Source organism: Trichechus manatus, unplaced genomic scaffold (genome assembly GCF_000243295.1).
Source record: "Trichechus manatus latirostris isolate Lorelei unplaced genomic scaffold, TriManLat1.0 scaffold00056, whole genome shotgun sequence".
Classification (NCBI taxonomy): Eukaryota; Metazoa; Chordata; class Mammalia; order Sirenia; family Trichechidae; genus Trichechus; species Trichechus manatus.
Window position 1 is genome coordinate 3,139,336 of NW_004443992.1, and position 16,488 is coordinate 3,155,823.

The 16,488-nt window shown below is 37.4% G+C and overlaps 1 protein-coding gene across 1 annotated transcript in view; it reads right to left on the reverse strand.

Moving 5' to 3' along the window:
- DNAH7 (dynein axonemal heavy chain 7) overlaps positions 1–16,488 on the reverse strand; it is a 270,960-nt gene that overhangs the window by 178,926 nt on the left and 75,546 nt on the right. The window contains exons 21-24 of the mRNA XM_004378290.1: positions 16,101–16,299; positions 13,145–13,285; positions 7,299–7,511; positions 5,906–6,015 (exon numbers count right to left, since the gene is read on the reverse strand). Coding sequence (XP_004378347.1) covers positions 5,906–6,015; positions 7,299–7,511; positions 13,145–13,285; positions 16,101–16,299 — 663 coding nt within the window. The remainder of the gene's footprint in view (positions 1–5,905; positions 6,016–7,298; positions 7,512–13,144; positions 13,286–16,100; positions 16,300–16,488) is intronic.

The following is a 16,488-nucleotide window of genomic DNA, read 5'->3' on the forward strand; positions in this document are numbered from 1 at the left end:
ATACTATGAAAAACTGTACTCTAAAAAATTTGAAAACATAGAGGAAATGGACAAATTTCTAGAAACTCACTACCTACCTAAACTAACACAAACAGAGGGAGAACAACTAAATAAACCAATAACAAAAGAAAAGATTGAAAAGGTAATTAAAAAACTCCCAACAAAAAAAAGCCCTGGCCTGGATGGCTTCACTGGAGAATTCTACCAAACTTTCAGAGAAAGTTAACATCACTACTACTAAAGGTATTTCAGAGCATAGAAAAGGCGTGAATACTCCCAAACTCATTCTATGAAGCCAGCATAATGCTGATACCCAAACCAGGTAAAGACACCACAAAAAAAGAAAATTACAGACCAATATTCCTCATGAAGATTGATGCAAAAATCCTCAATAGTCAATAGAATTCAGTAACATATCAAAAAAATAATTCACCATGATCTAGTGGGATTTATACCAGCTATGCAGGGATGGTTCAACATTAGAAAAACTATCAATGTAATTCATCACATACATAAAACAAAAGACAAAAACCACATGATCTTATCATTCAACACAGAAAAGGCATTTGACGAAGTCCAACACCCTTTCATAATAAAAATTCTCAAAAAAATAGGAATGGAAAGGAAATTCCTCAATATAATTAAGGGCATTTATACAAAGCCAACAGCCAATATCATCCTAAAGGGAGAGACTTTGAAAGCATTCCCCTTGAGAATGAGAATCAGACAAGGATGCCCTTTATCACCGCTCTTATTCAACATTGTGCTGGAGGTCCTAGCCAGAGCAATTAGGGTAGAAAAAGAAATAAAGGCATCCAGATTGGTAGGGAAGAAGTCAAAGCATCTCTATTTGCAGATGATATGATGTTATACACAGAAAACCCCAAAGACTCCAGAAGAAAATTACTGGAACTAATAGAAGATATCAGCAAAGTTTCGGGATACAAGATAAACATATAAAAATCAGTTGGATTCCTTTACACCAACAAAAAGAACTTCGAAAAGGAAATCACCAAATCAATACCATTTATAATAGCCCCGAAGAAGATAAAATACTTAGGAATCAATCTAACCAGAGATGTAAAAGACCTATACAATGAAAACTACAAGACACTACTGCAAGAAACCAAAAGAGACTTGCATAAGTGGAAAAACGTACTTTGCTCATGGATAAGAAGACTCAACATTGTGAAAATGTCAATTCTACCCAAAGTGATCTACTACAGATACAATGTAATCCCGATCCAAATTCCAATGGCATTTTTTAATGAGATGGAGAAACATATCACCAACTTCATATGGAAAGGGAAGAGGCCCCAGATGAGTAAAGCATGACTCAAGAAGAAGAACAAAGTGGGAGGCCTCACACTACCTGATTTTAGAACCTATTATACCACCACAGTAGTCAAAACAGCCTGGTACTGGTACAACAACAGATACATAGACCAATGGAACAGAATTGAGTATCCAGACATGAATTCATCCACCTATGAGCAGTTGATATTTGACAAAGGCCCACATCCATTAAGTGGGGAAAAGACAGTCTCTTCAACAAATGGTGCTGGCATAACTGGGTATCCATCTGCAAAATACTCAAACAAGACCCATACCTCACACCATGCAAAAAAACTAACTCAAAATGGGGCAAAGACTTAAATATAAAATCAACAATGATAAAGATCATGGAAGAAAAAATAGGGACCACACTAGGGGCCCTAATACATGGCATAAACAAAATACAAACCATAAGTAACAATGCAGAAGCACAGAAGAGAGACTAGATAACTGGGAGCTCCTAAAAATCACTTATGCTCATCAAAAGACTTCACTAAAAGAGTAAAAAGACAACCTACAGACTGGGAAAAAAATTTTGGCTATGACAAATCAGATCAGCATCTAATCTCTAAAATCTACAAGATACTGTAAAGCCTCAACAACAAAAAGACAAATAATTAAAAAATGGGCAAAGGATATGAACCGGCACTTCGCCAAAGAAGATATTCAGGCAACTAACAGACACATGAAGAAATGCTCACGATCATTAGCCATTAGAGAAACACAGATCAAAACTACAATGAGATATCATCTCACCCCAACAAGGCTAGCATTAATCCAAAAAACACAAAATAATAAATGCGGAGAGGTTGTAGAGAGACTGGAACACTTATACACTGTTGATGGGAATGTAAAATGGTACAACCACTTTGGAAATCGATTTGGTGCTTCCTTAAAAAGCTAGAAATAGAAGTACCATACGATCCAGCTATCCCGCTCCTTGGAATATATCCTAGAGAAATAAGAGCTGTCACACAAACAGATATATGCACACCCATGTTCATTGAAGCACTGTTCACAGTAGCAAAAAGATGGAAACAACCTAGGTGCCCATCAACGGATGAAGAGATAAACAAATCATGGTATATCCACACAATGGAATACTATGCAACAATAAAGAACAAGGATGAAGCCGTGAAACATCTTATAACAAGGAGGAATCTGGAGGGCATTATGCTCAGTGAATTTAGTCAGTCACAGAAGGACAAATATTGTATAAGACCACTATTATAAGAACTCAAGAAAAGGTTTAAACACAGAAGAAAACGTTCTTTGATGGTTATGAGGGTGGGGAGGGAGTGTGAGGGTTATTTACTAATTAGATAGTAGATAAGAATTATCTTAGGTAAAGGAAAGGGCAGCACATACTACAGGGGAAGTCAGCACAACTGGACTAAACCAAAGCTAAGAAGTTTCCTGAATACAATCAAACACTTTGAGGGACAGAGTAACAGGGGTAGGGGTCTGGGGACCATGATTTCAGGGGAAATCTAGGTCAACCGGCATAAGAAAGCTTATTAAGAAAATGTTCTGCATCCTACTTTGGTGTGTGGCATCTGGGGTCTTAAAAGCTTGCAAGCAGCCATCTAAGATGCATCAATTGGTTCCATCCACCTGGAGTAAAGCAGAACGAAGAACACCAAAGACACAAGGAAAGTATTAGGCCAAGAGACAGAAAGGGCCACGTAAATCAGAGACTTCATCAGCCTGAGACCAGAAGAACTAGATGGTGCCCGGCTACCAGCAATGACCGCCCTGACAAGGGAACACAACAGAGAGTCTTGGATGGAACAGGAGAAAAGTGGGATGCAGAACTCAAATTGTAGTAAGAAGACCAGACTTAATGGTCTTACTGAGACTGGAGGATCCCCGGAAAGCATGGCCACTGGATTCTCTATCAGCCTGGAGCTAAAACAATTTCCGAGGCCAACTCTTCAGAAAGGGATTGGACTGGACTGTGGGACGTAAAAAAGTTATACTCGTGAGGAGTGTGCCTCTTAGTTCAAGTAGGTGTAAGAGACTAAACGGGCAGCTTCTGTCTGGAGGTGAGATGGGAAGGCAGAGAGGGTTAGAAGCTGGTTGAATGGACATGGGGAATCAGGAGTGGAAAGGCAGGGTGTGCTGTCACATTATGGGGAGAGCAATGAGGGTCACCTAACAATGTATGTATAAATTTTTATATGGGAGACTAATTTGAAATGTAAACTTCATTTAAACTACAACAAACAAAATAATAAATAATAAAACTAGAAAATGAATTCTCAGAACTGGGCAAAGTGGGAGCTTGGATGGAGCCACCTATGTAAACCTATAAGCCTTAAAGGACTGCCTTAACTTTAAGTTGTTGTTGTTGCTGTTGTTGTTGACTCATAGCAACCCTATAGGACAGAGTAGAACTGCCCCATAGGATTTCCAAACAGCGGCTGGTAGATTTGAACTGCCGACCTTTTGGTTAGCAGCTGAGCACTTAACCACTACACCACCAGAGCTCCCAACTCTAAGTAGGAAATAAAATTATTCTAGCAACGTATTGAAAACAGATGAAGAATCAACTATGGAAGAGACAAGGAAGTTTACCCTTCATACAAGGCCTGATAAAAAGGCTACATTATCATGGGTTTGGGATCCAAATTTCCATTCAACACATGAGCCCAAGCTGGGAAATTAACATTATAATTTTGTCCTGAACCAGAGACACCCCCTAAAGCCCTTCTCAAAGATAAGTCTGCAACTGTTCCATAGGGACACCTCCACAACAGATAGTATACAAGACCAGATGGGAAAACAACCCTAGTAAAATGAGCTCACATTTAAAAATCATGGATTGTAGAACAAAAATAAACAGCGGGGAGGGAAAAGATAAAGAAAGAGGGAGAGATTCTGAAGGAAAGAGTTGGACTTGCAATGGTAAAAGTAGATGGACGCATACATGTTACCCTGTCCTCTTTGAGATTTAAATAAAAAGCAACAGATACCAGAAACTTGTGAGGAAAAAGAAGTAGTCTATCTTAGTTTCTTAGGGTGGCTATAACAGAAATACCACAAGTGGATAGCTTTAATGAACAGAAATTTATTTTCTCACAGTTATGAGGCTAGAAGTCCAAATTCAGGGCACTGGCTTTAGGGGAAAGCTCTCTCTCTATCAGCTCTGGGGGAAGGTCCTTGTTTCTTTTCAGCTTCTTTTCCTTGGTTCCTTGGCAATCTTCATGTGGTGTGGAATCTGTCTTCCCCCATCTATCTTCGTTGTTTCTGTGACTAATCTGCTCCTTTTATATCTCAAAAGTTGATTGGTTTAAGACACACTGTACACTGATATGGCCTCATTAACATAACAGAGAAAAACTCTATTCCCAAATGGGATTATATCTATATGTATAGGGGTTAAGATTCCAACACATATTTCCAGGGGACACAATTCAATCCATCTACAGTCAATTTAGTAAAAGAGACAACTTGAAATTCCAGTAATAAAAAATATAATCACTGAACTTTAAAAACTCAGTGACCAGCTTAAATAACATATCAGACATAAGGGAACAGAGAATTATGTACTAGAAGGCAAATATAAATTTGAAGAAGTCACCCAGAGATATACAGAGATAGAACATAAAAGAAATTAAGAAACACAGAAAAGAGGCAAAATCTAAAAAACAAAACAATACCTGAGAATTTTCCAAAATTGAAGAAAGACATGAACTGAAGAAGTCCCAAGTAAAATTAATAAAAACTAATTCACATCCAGTTACATTATAGTGAGTATCAACAATAAAAAGAAAATATTAGAAGCTACAACAAAGAAAACAAAATTACCTACAATAGAATGATACTTAGAATAACAGACTTCTCATCAGTAGCAAAACATGTCAGAAGAATAATATCTTTGAAGGGCTGAGGGAAAATTATCATTAACCTGAAGTTCTATATCTAGCTAACCTATCATTTAATAAATTGAAACCAATTTAATAATGGAAAGCATGACAAGTGAGACCAAACATCATATGAAAACAGAACTCTAGAAAATTCAATGTTTGTGGGGAAAGAGTAGAATGACATAAAAGGATCCAAAAGGAAGAATCAGAGTTTTAAGAAGAAAGGGGAGATGGGCAGTGTCAAACACAATAGTGAACTGGAGTAATATAACACTTAAATATTTCTTTTGATTATGGAAAAAGCAGTTTAAGTTGAGCAATAGGGACAGAAACCAGATTGCAGTATTCAGGGTCAATGTAATATCTGAAAGACGAGGCAAGGAACATAGTCTACACTTCAGAGAACTCTGAATAAAAAGAAAAGAATAATACTAATGAAGCAGCCAGAAGGAGACAGAAATAAAGGGCTTTCTTTTTTTTTAAGTAGGTAAGATACTTGATAATAGAGCTTCACATCTGCAAAGAATAAGCCAGCAGAGAAAGAGAAACTGAATATAAAGTTGAGAAGAGAATTAAGGGTCTAGGAAAACAACACTGGATAAATTTACAGTGTGGAAGATAATTAGGTACTTTTTAAGAAATCCATGTTCTAGCGGTGAGTGAAAGGTATTTCCAATAGATTTTTAAATTAATGGGTTTACCTGTAACATCTATCAGTGAGTGGAGTAATAACCAGCCTGGGGGAATTACCCAGATATTCATATCCATATCGTAAACCAGCATTGATCATCTTTGTTTCTAAATTATTTTCCTAGGATGAATCAGATAAACTGAAGTTAAACATAAAATTTAAAATAATGTGAAATCTAAAGCTCTTTAATCAACGATAACTGTGATTTAGACAACATCTTCACAATTCACACTTTTAGACATTTGATTCAGTAGAAGAATTAAATATCTACTTTCCTTGGATAAGTTCTTGAGGTCACTGGCTTCAATTTTTAGTGGAGAGATATTTTAGTAGAATGTATGTGTTCCATATCTCTCCCATATTTTCAATCATTTTGTTTCCACTATAAAGTGAGTACTATCATTAGCCCCATTTTGCAGATGAGGAAACTGATGCTTAAAAAGGGTAGGTAAATTGCCCAAGGTCACACTACTGGTCAGGGGAGGATCTGACATTTGAAACAATGACTCCACAGTATGAGCTCTTAACCACCACGCCCAGTGACCCTCACATGGTTTCCCAGGGTACTGGTTCTTGCCTCTCCTCTCCTCCCACCCCACATCTCCCAAACCTTTCACAAAAGTTCATATGATGAGATTTTCCAAAATCTGTATCTGTAGCCTTCAGCTCTCCCTGCCCAGGCTCAACCCAGCCCACCATAGGAACTGTTCCTGCTCCTCCTGCCATTCCAATCATGATTGCTGTCACCATCCACTCAGATACTCTGATAAAAACTTCCCTTCCAGATCACTTTCTCTTTCAACTGAATAAGAGAAAACTTTAATGACTAAATTAGACTAAACCAGTCTGATTTATACATTCTTTAGATGCACTGGGAACCTAAAAACAAATTTTTACCCAACTAGTACCAACATTTTGCAGCTTTAACAAGCATAATGACTGCTATTGTTGTTAGGTGCCGTGGAGTCAATTTTTGACTCACAGTGACCCCATAAGACAGAGCAGAACTAGACTGTAATCTTTACAGGAGCAGATGACCATGTCTTTTCTCCTGAGGAGTCACTGGGTGGGTTTGAACCACCAACCTTTCACTTAGCAGCTGAGCACTTAACTGATGCATCACCAGGGCTCCTTATAATGACAGGTAACTATATATCTAAAATTAGTAATATTTGACAATTACTAATAATATTTTTTGTGTGTCCACATATATGTATTTATATAAAACTATACATATGGATATAGATAGAGATAATATAGTTATCGGCTGCTTTAATCTTCAATCCGGAAAATGCTTGTTTGGTATAGTTTGCCATCAGCAAAAAATTCTATATTACTGATACTATTTCCCATGTGAACAAGCAAGCACAAATTAAAAAGCTATGAGATGTGATATCACTTACTTGCCAATAGTACCTAAGCTGACTTAACCATTCAAAGTCAGAATCATCACTAACTCTCTTTTTTACAAGCGATGTGAGGACATCTCTAGCATGGACATCAAGTACCACAAGAGCGCCCAGAGTAACACGATTCTGCTTGGATAATTTGCCACGGACCAAGGTGACAATATCATCAATTTGCTCATTACATTTATGTAAGTAATCCTCGAGAGCCTAAAAGAAAATAAGATATGATTATCCAATGGGATCAGGATAATTTGTTAACAGATATTTTGAGCTAGAATGTATACATAATATTGTCTACATCTGTATCCTAACTTTCCATATGACATAATTTTAAAATAATCAATTTTTACTGCAAATGTGTTATGTAAGCAAGCCCAATCTGGCCAGACACAGTGGACATATGGGGTTTGTGTCTACCTAACATCCTTTCCTTTGGAGAACCATCCCTTCTCTATTGTATGTGGTTCTGATTAGGCTGTCAATCATGTTGCCCTATCCCCATGGCGACATGAAGGCGGGGCTGTGTGGACCAACCACAGCCAATTATAGTTCTTCCCAGGGAATGCTATACAGACTCTCAAAGAACTGCTTTTCACTAGGCTTGGTAGACTGATTATGCCCATCCAAAGCTACTGTGAGCCTTCCTCTTCACCACAGAATAAAGCCTTTCAGGGACTTGAAGAGATGAACATAGACAACAAAAGAGAGACTGGCAGGGCAGAAGCCCTGAGATTCGGATTCCAGCTGTTCTTTTGATCCTATGAGTCATCTGAGTACTCTTTGCAGAAACTTCCTGAGTTGGGTTGTGCCACTGGAAATGTAAAGATCCTAATAGACAAAACATGCGACATTTTAGCTATGGTGAGCTGATGCCAATTCTGAGGACCAGGTTTGCTTTGGGAGGTCTCTTTTCTGGTGGGTAAACCTAATGAGTTAGTTTGAAAAAGAAGAGGGTTTATGATGATAATCAAAATAGAATAAAAGAATCACATGCTGTGCATAAGGGAAGTGTCAGTACAGCCCAGCAGGCTGATGCAGTTGTTTTCTCCACTCTAATAATATTTAATAAACATTGTACATGGAAGAGTTTACTTCACTCATTTAGGGCCAGGTTAAGTGGTAACAATGAAACAAAAAGTACAGATTGCTAAGAACGAAAAAAAAATTTAAATGACAGAACTGAGGGCTGCAAGCTGTTTCTCTAATTTTATTCCTTGAAATAGTTTATTATTATTTAAAGAAAGCACTTCTTTCAAAGGTTTGGTGCTTGAACACTATTTCATTTGTATGATTTACATGATTTACTATTAATTTGCCTCATAAGTACTAAAAAATAAATTTCTGAGCCACCTATATTTAAAAACCACTAAGTGTTCAAATTCTTGGAGCCAATTAGTGAATTTAAGTATATTACATAAATAAATTAGTAAAAATAGCTCTGATCCTAGGAACACAAGCAATTCCAATCAGTGTACCTTAGTCCCTCATCAGTAAAATTAAGGATCTCCAAGAGCCTTACTGGCTCTCACGTTCTACAGTTTGAAACAAGATATAAAATAAAATTTAACATTTGGATTTGACAGTTAAAAGTATACATCCATAAGAATTTACTGCTATTTATAATAGCAGAATTTATTTTCATACACTAGAAAATGATTTAAAACTGAAATTCAGCATCAAACTGTGATAAACTGAATTCTTTAGGAACTATGTTATATGAATCAATGAGAATTACAATTCCTTAAACAGAAAAAAAAAAATCATGATACTGATAGTATTTTTGTTACATTTCATTCCTTATAAACTTCTCTTGAAGCACTCTATGAAGAAAATACCCAGAAAAGGCTAAACCATTCTATACATTTTATACAGTGCCATTCTAGATACATTCTATACAGTGAACTAATGGTTTATTCAGCCAAAATAAACCCTACCTGGAGTCAAATATTTTTATCATACCTACATTATTCTATACACAATGATACACTGACTCATACTCACATTAATATGTATAATATCCCAAGCTCTGTGACAGTGGTGATCCTTTCTTTCATTTTCTAGTCCCTGTAATGCCTCACATAGAACTAGTTCCACAATCAACATTCATTGACTAAGTAAATAAAAACACATATCCTGACATTAACAGGTCCTCTGGGAATCTGACAATATAACATGGTGCTATTATGGTATCAAGGTCCAGACAACTTGCAAGAATAGAAGCAACCAGTCTTTTATGAGGCTGTTGACAGTGTCACGTCAGGTAGCTCAACCAAAGTCATAGGTTTCAAGTGTGAACTAAATATTTATTGGGGGGGAAATCACCAACATATAGAATACTAAAATATATACTAGCTTCCCATGATAGAACTACTAATGCTACAGATACTAAAATATGTGCCAGCCCCTCATGATGCTGCTACAGAATTTGAATGGGATGAACATGGATGAAATATGGACAGGGACAAGGTATGCAGGCAGCTGATGGATGGCAGGTTGAAATAGGGCAATCATTAGCAGATGAAAAAGAAAAAAATAATTTTTAAGGCCACATGGAAAGCTGAATTTCATACCATGAAACTTAACTGTGAAAGCACCATGAAATGCAAGAGAAGAGAGAAATCTGGCAAGCAACAATAACTACGGAGTGTCTTGCTGAGCTAAAGCTTCAGAAGACCTTGAGTCTATGAAGCTGAATCACCCTAAAGTAGCAGCCATTCAAGGGAAAGGCATAGGTTCTCACACTGGCATTCTCACTAACACCATATCCCCGCCACACTGCGAGGAAAAAAAACTGAAGAGATTAATAAGAGTACATAAATAACCCCACTTCAATATCAGTAAAAATAATGTCGTAAACCAAAAAAAAGTTTGTATATGTGTGCAATGTGATAACAATTATAGGCTGGTAGTTTTGAGCAAAGGACATATTAAAATGGGAGTGACCTAAACAGTGTGTCACCCGGGATTCAAATTATGCTTAGGAGATGAGTGGAAATGTGAAAGTTCTATAGCTTACACTTTAATGCTCTGTCTCAACCTCTACCTGCCCCAGCCTGCCTGGAGTAAGACTAGAGAAAAACATGGTTGTGACAGAGGGGTAGAGGTTTGATAAGCAACACCTTTAAATGATGATTACAGCCTAGGGCATGGCCAAGATGAAAGAGTAGTCAGATGCTTCCTGTGGGACCTCTTACAACAAAGACCAAAAAAAACAAATGAATCAATTGTATATGACAGTCTAGGAGCCCTGAACATCAAAGGCAAGGTTGAGGAATCAGGGCGGGGGAAGGGAGAGACGGTTTGGAAGAAGCGAGGAGTTGCCAGACCTTACCCGGCAGGAGCCAGAGCCCTTCAGGCTGGATCAGCTCATGTGTGCGGTAAGGCAAGCAGTTGCACTCGGTAGGTGTTTCCCACATCAGGAGAGACCCAGCGGCAGACAGTCTACTCGGCCATCCAGAACGAGTGAGAAGCAGCACTAAAGTGGCTAAAGATAAGTACCTGCATCTGGCCTACCACGTGGATCAAAAAAACACCCTATTTGGGAAAAACCTCTATCCCATTTACTTCCCCCCTCCCTACTCTGCACTGGGTCGTGAGCTGGCTTCAGCAATTGCCAAGTCTCCTGGGCCAGAAGTAGTACCAGTCATGAGCCCTGAGCCATTCGTCCAGCCTTGGAGAGCAAACAAATTAACAAATAGGGAAAAAATACGCTGCTGGCTCCCCTAAGCCAGGAACTCAGGGTTGGTACAGCTCCTTTGCCTAAGCACAGACGTAAGAGGTCCACAGACTTTGAATGCCTTTCACCCCTGCATAGACTTGTGTGGGCCCATTTCAACAACATAGGCCCTCGTTACCACAGTACAACAGGGTATATACCTGAAGTCTAACTTCAATTGTTTCAGTTGTGAAGTGGCAGGTTTGTGACATTTGACACTGCTCTGCCCATTAAGCAAGTTCCTCACCTGCCCACAACAGGGGCCTGAGGATTGGTGGCTCCACCCACGCCACCTAGCCACGCATGACAGCTGTCCAAGAATAAGTGGTGCCCCCGAGTCATTACAGCCAACAGCACTGGGTGCTCATAGTCCGGCTGTAAAACCCACCCACTTACGCACTGTAGGGAACAGGGACACGCTTTTCTCACAGACGCTCAGGGGCAGCCATCAGCCCCCTGCCTTGCGCAGCGTGTGACCCCCTACTGTAGCCAGATGCTTGTGCCTACACCAATCACCCATGCCTGTCTAGGACTTTAGGTGAGAGTCTGCACTTGGTGACTGACTAGCTGGACACCTGAGCTGAATCCATACAAGAAAAGTTAACAGACTCCTGGGCTCACATACTTAGTAACAGATCTAACCACCTGGTGGCAGGACGTTACAGCTTCAAAAGTGCCAATAATCAAACTAGCTCACATGAGCAGCCTATTTGGGCATATTAAAACAATAAGCTAGAACACAGTAAGTAAACATAAAAACACCTTTAAATTAAAAAAAAGAGAGAGGAGGACTACATTGAGAATTCTGGAAATCCTTGGACATCAAGTGAACAAATTTGAAAGATGCATAAACATATGTCTGATTTGCCCCCATTTGCCACTTTGTTCCCTCCTATGTCCCCAGAATGGTAAACAATACAGTTGGTATGATGGCTTGGGGGTGCCAATAAGCAATAAGAAAGATCCCAGGAGCCTACATCACCCCCAGCAGCCTACCTTGGTGATAGAGGAATGTCTCTGGGTAGAGAGATTAGTGAGTGCTAGCTTAAAAGTGAAAAGACAAGATGAGTTTTCGGGACCCTCTAAGAAATAAAGAATGATGCATGAGTGGAGAGACAGCCAAGGGCTCAGAAGTAACCCCAGGGGCTTTGTCCTTTTAGGGAAATTCTTATTCCACAGAGCTATGGTCTGCATGAAGAAAGACATTCCAACCTCTGACTTCCTGTCCTACCCTTTTATTATATACCTCAGAGAATAAATGAGTGATCTGTTGGGAAGGTGAAGTGAAGAATTAAGCATGAGGCCCTCAGCCCCTCCCTTCATGGGATCTGTCTACAGAAAACATGTGCCGCTCTCAAACCTCAACACTTAACCAGTATTCAACAATACCTTAGAATTAAAAACAATAATATTGAATTCCATGTCAAAAATATATTAGAAGCTCATAGTTTTTAAACTAAGATCAATAATTGCAAGATTCCAATTGACCCATCAGTCAACTGAAAGTTGACCAGCTTGAAATGCTATATCAAGGATAGGGCTGTTACGTTGAATATAATTTCTGTTTTTAATTAAAGACAGAAATCCAATTAATAACAATATTAAACTCAGATGTCCAAATGTGTTGGAATATTTAATATTAGTAAGCAACATTCAAATATTAGTGATTATTTATTCAAAATCAATGCATTAAAAATAAAAATAGTCAAAATAAGTCAAATTAAGTCTTGTTTTCATAGGGCAGTTTTACTCAAGACATATAAAAGAATTATATTACTTTATTTCCTCTTAATCCTTGAAAATTTAGGAAGTTTCTTAATCCTATTATCTATTTTTTAAAGGCACAAAAATATATATAATAATAAGACTGAGGCTCACGTATCCTTGACTTTTATATACGGCAAATAAACAGATGGTTTAGACATAAATTTCACTAGTTGTTTTCTATACTTTTTACTATATATTTGTTGTGTGAAATTTTTTATTTTTAATAATCTATAACTTGGCTTGTAGCATTAAAGTAGATTTTGAGTGGGTTGTCTTTATTTTTTTTTAGGATAAGTGTATTCTGGCAATGGTACTATTGAAAAAATGCTGAAAAAACTGGGAGTTAATAAAAGGTTACCTCTTGCCCCTCTGAAATAGCTGTTTGTACTTCTGAAGTCCAAAAGGTTTGGGATACGCAGAGAACAGTCTGTCCAGGCCAATCTCTTACCCAGTTAATTCGTTCATTTTTTGTATAGGCCATAATGGCATCTCCAATTACCTAATTTGAAAAGAAAATGCTACAGATCAATGGTTTTACACTTTACTTGAACAAAGCTACACAATAAAGAGCTAAAACCCTACAGAGGTTAACTCATACCATTCAGTTAGGAAAGACCTGCCTAAAGCCAGTGATTAAGCAATTTAAATTCAAGTTTATTCATATACCTTCCAGCAAAACAAATATACTACACTGCATTTTATTTTGCTGATACTTTGTCAATTTGTGTGAACCAAATTATATCAAATATTCATTTAACCAGTTGTAGGGAAAAGATATCCTAGATATATTTGGCTTGAACAAGCACAAGCAATTTCATTGCAAAACATAAATTCAAATAATTACAAAACAAGATCATAGATAACTGTTTTCCTTAATTTAATCAGATGCCCATTCAGCCATATACGTGTGTACATGCACACTCAGACGAACCACAAAAATCTCGCTACAGCTCATGTGTCTCCACACTACACCCTCTTAATTCAGTTCCAAATTAGTGACAACAGGAACAGATGTATAATTCATTCATGGAGAGTTGAAGGCTGTAAAGTTGGGAAGTTTAATTTATGTTACTTTGTTACATATGTTTTCAGTTGATTGATATATCCACTTTTTCAATCAGTCATCATTGGCAAACATTCTAGCCTATTGTAGGTTTCAACCAAAAACAGTAACACCTGTGAGGTGATAGCCACTTTTATATTTGAATTTCAGAAAAGACTTTCAAAATTAGATTACTCTGAGAAACACATAAGGATGGTTGAATCTTTCTGGATTTCTAGTTCTAGCTGGGATATTTACAAAAGCTGAAAGGCAGACTGTTGCCCATTGATAATAAAGAAACTTTAAAAAGTCAGAAGTCACAGAAAGGGTAGATGAAAATGGGCAACTATGGGATGAGAGGGACATAAAAAAGAATAGAAATGCCAAGGAGATGCAGTAAGTATGTGTGTTCCAGAAGGACACTGTCGGGAGAACAAGAGGAAGGCATTAAAATCTAAATCACAAAAGGGGCTTTGCATACAGATGGATGAGGAGGAATCTGATTAGATAAATTCCACAATTTATTATTATATTTATGTATATTACATTTCAGGAGCCCTGGTGGTGCAGTGGTTAAGCATTCGGCTGCTAACAGAAAGGTCGGAGGTTTGAACACACCAGCTGGTCCTTGGGAAAAAGATGTGGCAGTATGCTTCTGTAAAGATTTGCAGCCTTGGAAACCCTATGGGGGCAATTCTCTTCTGCCCTATATGGTCGCTATGAGTCGACAGCAATGGGTTTGGTTTTGGTATATTATATTTACATAATTGTGCATATACTGGGGTAGCAAGCTACAGTAAACCCACGATAATGCACAAAAATGAAGGAGCAAAGGTACCGGGAACATGATCTTTTGATTATTTATAAATAACACAAAATTCACTTAATTTATACATTTCAACAGTTTTTCAAGCAAGCAAATACATATAGCACAATGTAATAACATATATCTCTTATGTGTAGTATTTTACATTGTATTTGCTTCCACATTTCACCAATGTAAACTTATACACAAACAAGTTGAGAAGATATTTTCCTATACAATTCTTTGGCACCATATCCTAATACAATGAAATGGCAACCAAAATATTTTCGCTAAGCACTTTGACAAACTAAAAGAATATTTGAAATAGTCTCAGATGTACAGAGAATAATGAGTTATTATTGTATACCACATCAACTAGCAACCATATAACCAAATTCAATGCTGCTAAAATAATGGTCAAAATGGAATTCATTTTCATTGTTAACAGTCACATAAATGGGAATGCTATTCATCAATACTTTTCAGGAATCACCAAAGCTCACTTTCTTTGGCCCAGTGGTCCTACACATGAGAAGTTATCCTAAGAAAATAAGTAATTCAATAAAAAAAAACCTAGCTATACGCATAAGGACATTCACTGTAATATAACTCTTAATTGGGAGAAATGTGAAAGTATCTAAAAGATTTTATACCCACTGGAAAAATATGCAGGCAGGTATTAAAACTGTACTTAAGAAGAGGAAGACGCATTATTAAGAGACATAATACATACTAAACACTTAGATGTCAATGAGTTTTCCCACTAATACGTGAGAGAATCTGAAAAGTTAATGAAAACTTGTTGATCTGGCCTCAATGCCATATTTCCTTCACATTCTTGTTCCCATGCTATCCCTGCTCAGTCATGATTTCTACTCTTGATGAAATGCTAAGTCTACATTAGAGTAAAAAATGAATTTAAGTGTTCAATTAATATCTATTTGTTGGTATGACTTGAAAATCTCTACTAACAAAAATAATTATAATGATTGAGCTGACAGTATGTTTTATGAGATTCAGAAAATACTAAGTTACCATTAATTGTAGGAAATATTTATGAATTTATAACATTTTGGTACCTATTTTATATACACACAGAAAAAGATTCACCATAGAAGCGTACATGTCAAGCAGACTGATGTGAAACTATAGAAAGAAGCTTCCAAGCCCAGGCTAAAGGCCAAAGTGTGTGTAATGAGATGAAAACACTAGCATGTTGCTGTAAGAAATGAGATAGACACATGACTAAAACCTAAGTTTTCTGTACTATGAAAGGTATTTTGTCCCACTTTTCAAATTCCCACTATGGACAAATAATTTCTTTGCCCTCAAGTTATCTATTACATTTGAATTAGTAATTTATGCCTCAATTTCTGTGTGAATAACAGTTTATCTTTCAACGATACATTTACAATAACATTAATACTCCATCATACTTTACTAAAAATAATAAATACAGCTGGCTACCTTGTGGATGGACTTAATCATAATTCTCTCCAACTCAAGCAACCACTTCTCTACTTGACCTCTGGCTTTGGCTGTTGAAATGGTATCTATGAGTTCCACAACCTCTCCTTCACTACTCTTCATGTGAGTAATGTCTAAAGTTTCTGTAAATTCCACCTTTGCAATTCCTTCAAAACATTTCTTCAAATGAGGTTGTACCCTGTCAGGAAAAAAAAAAAAAAAAAAAATTAAAAGTGAATTAGCCACGTTAACCCAAAAAAAACCAAACCCGTTGCCATCGAGTTGATTCTGACTCACAGTGACCCTACAGGACAGAGTAGAACTGCCCCATAGAGTTTTCAAGAAGCACCTGGTGGATTCAAACTGCTGACCTTTTGGTTAGCAGCTG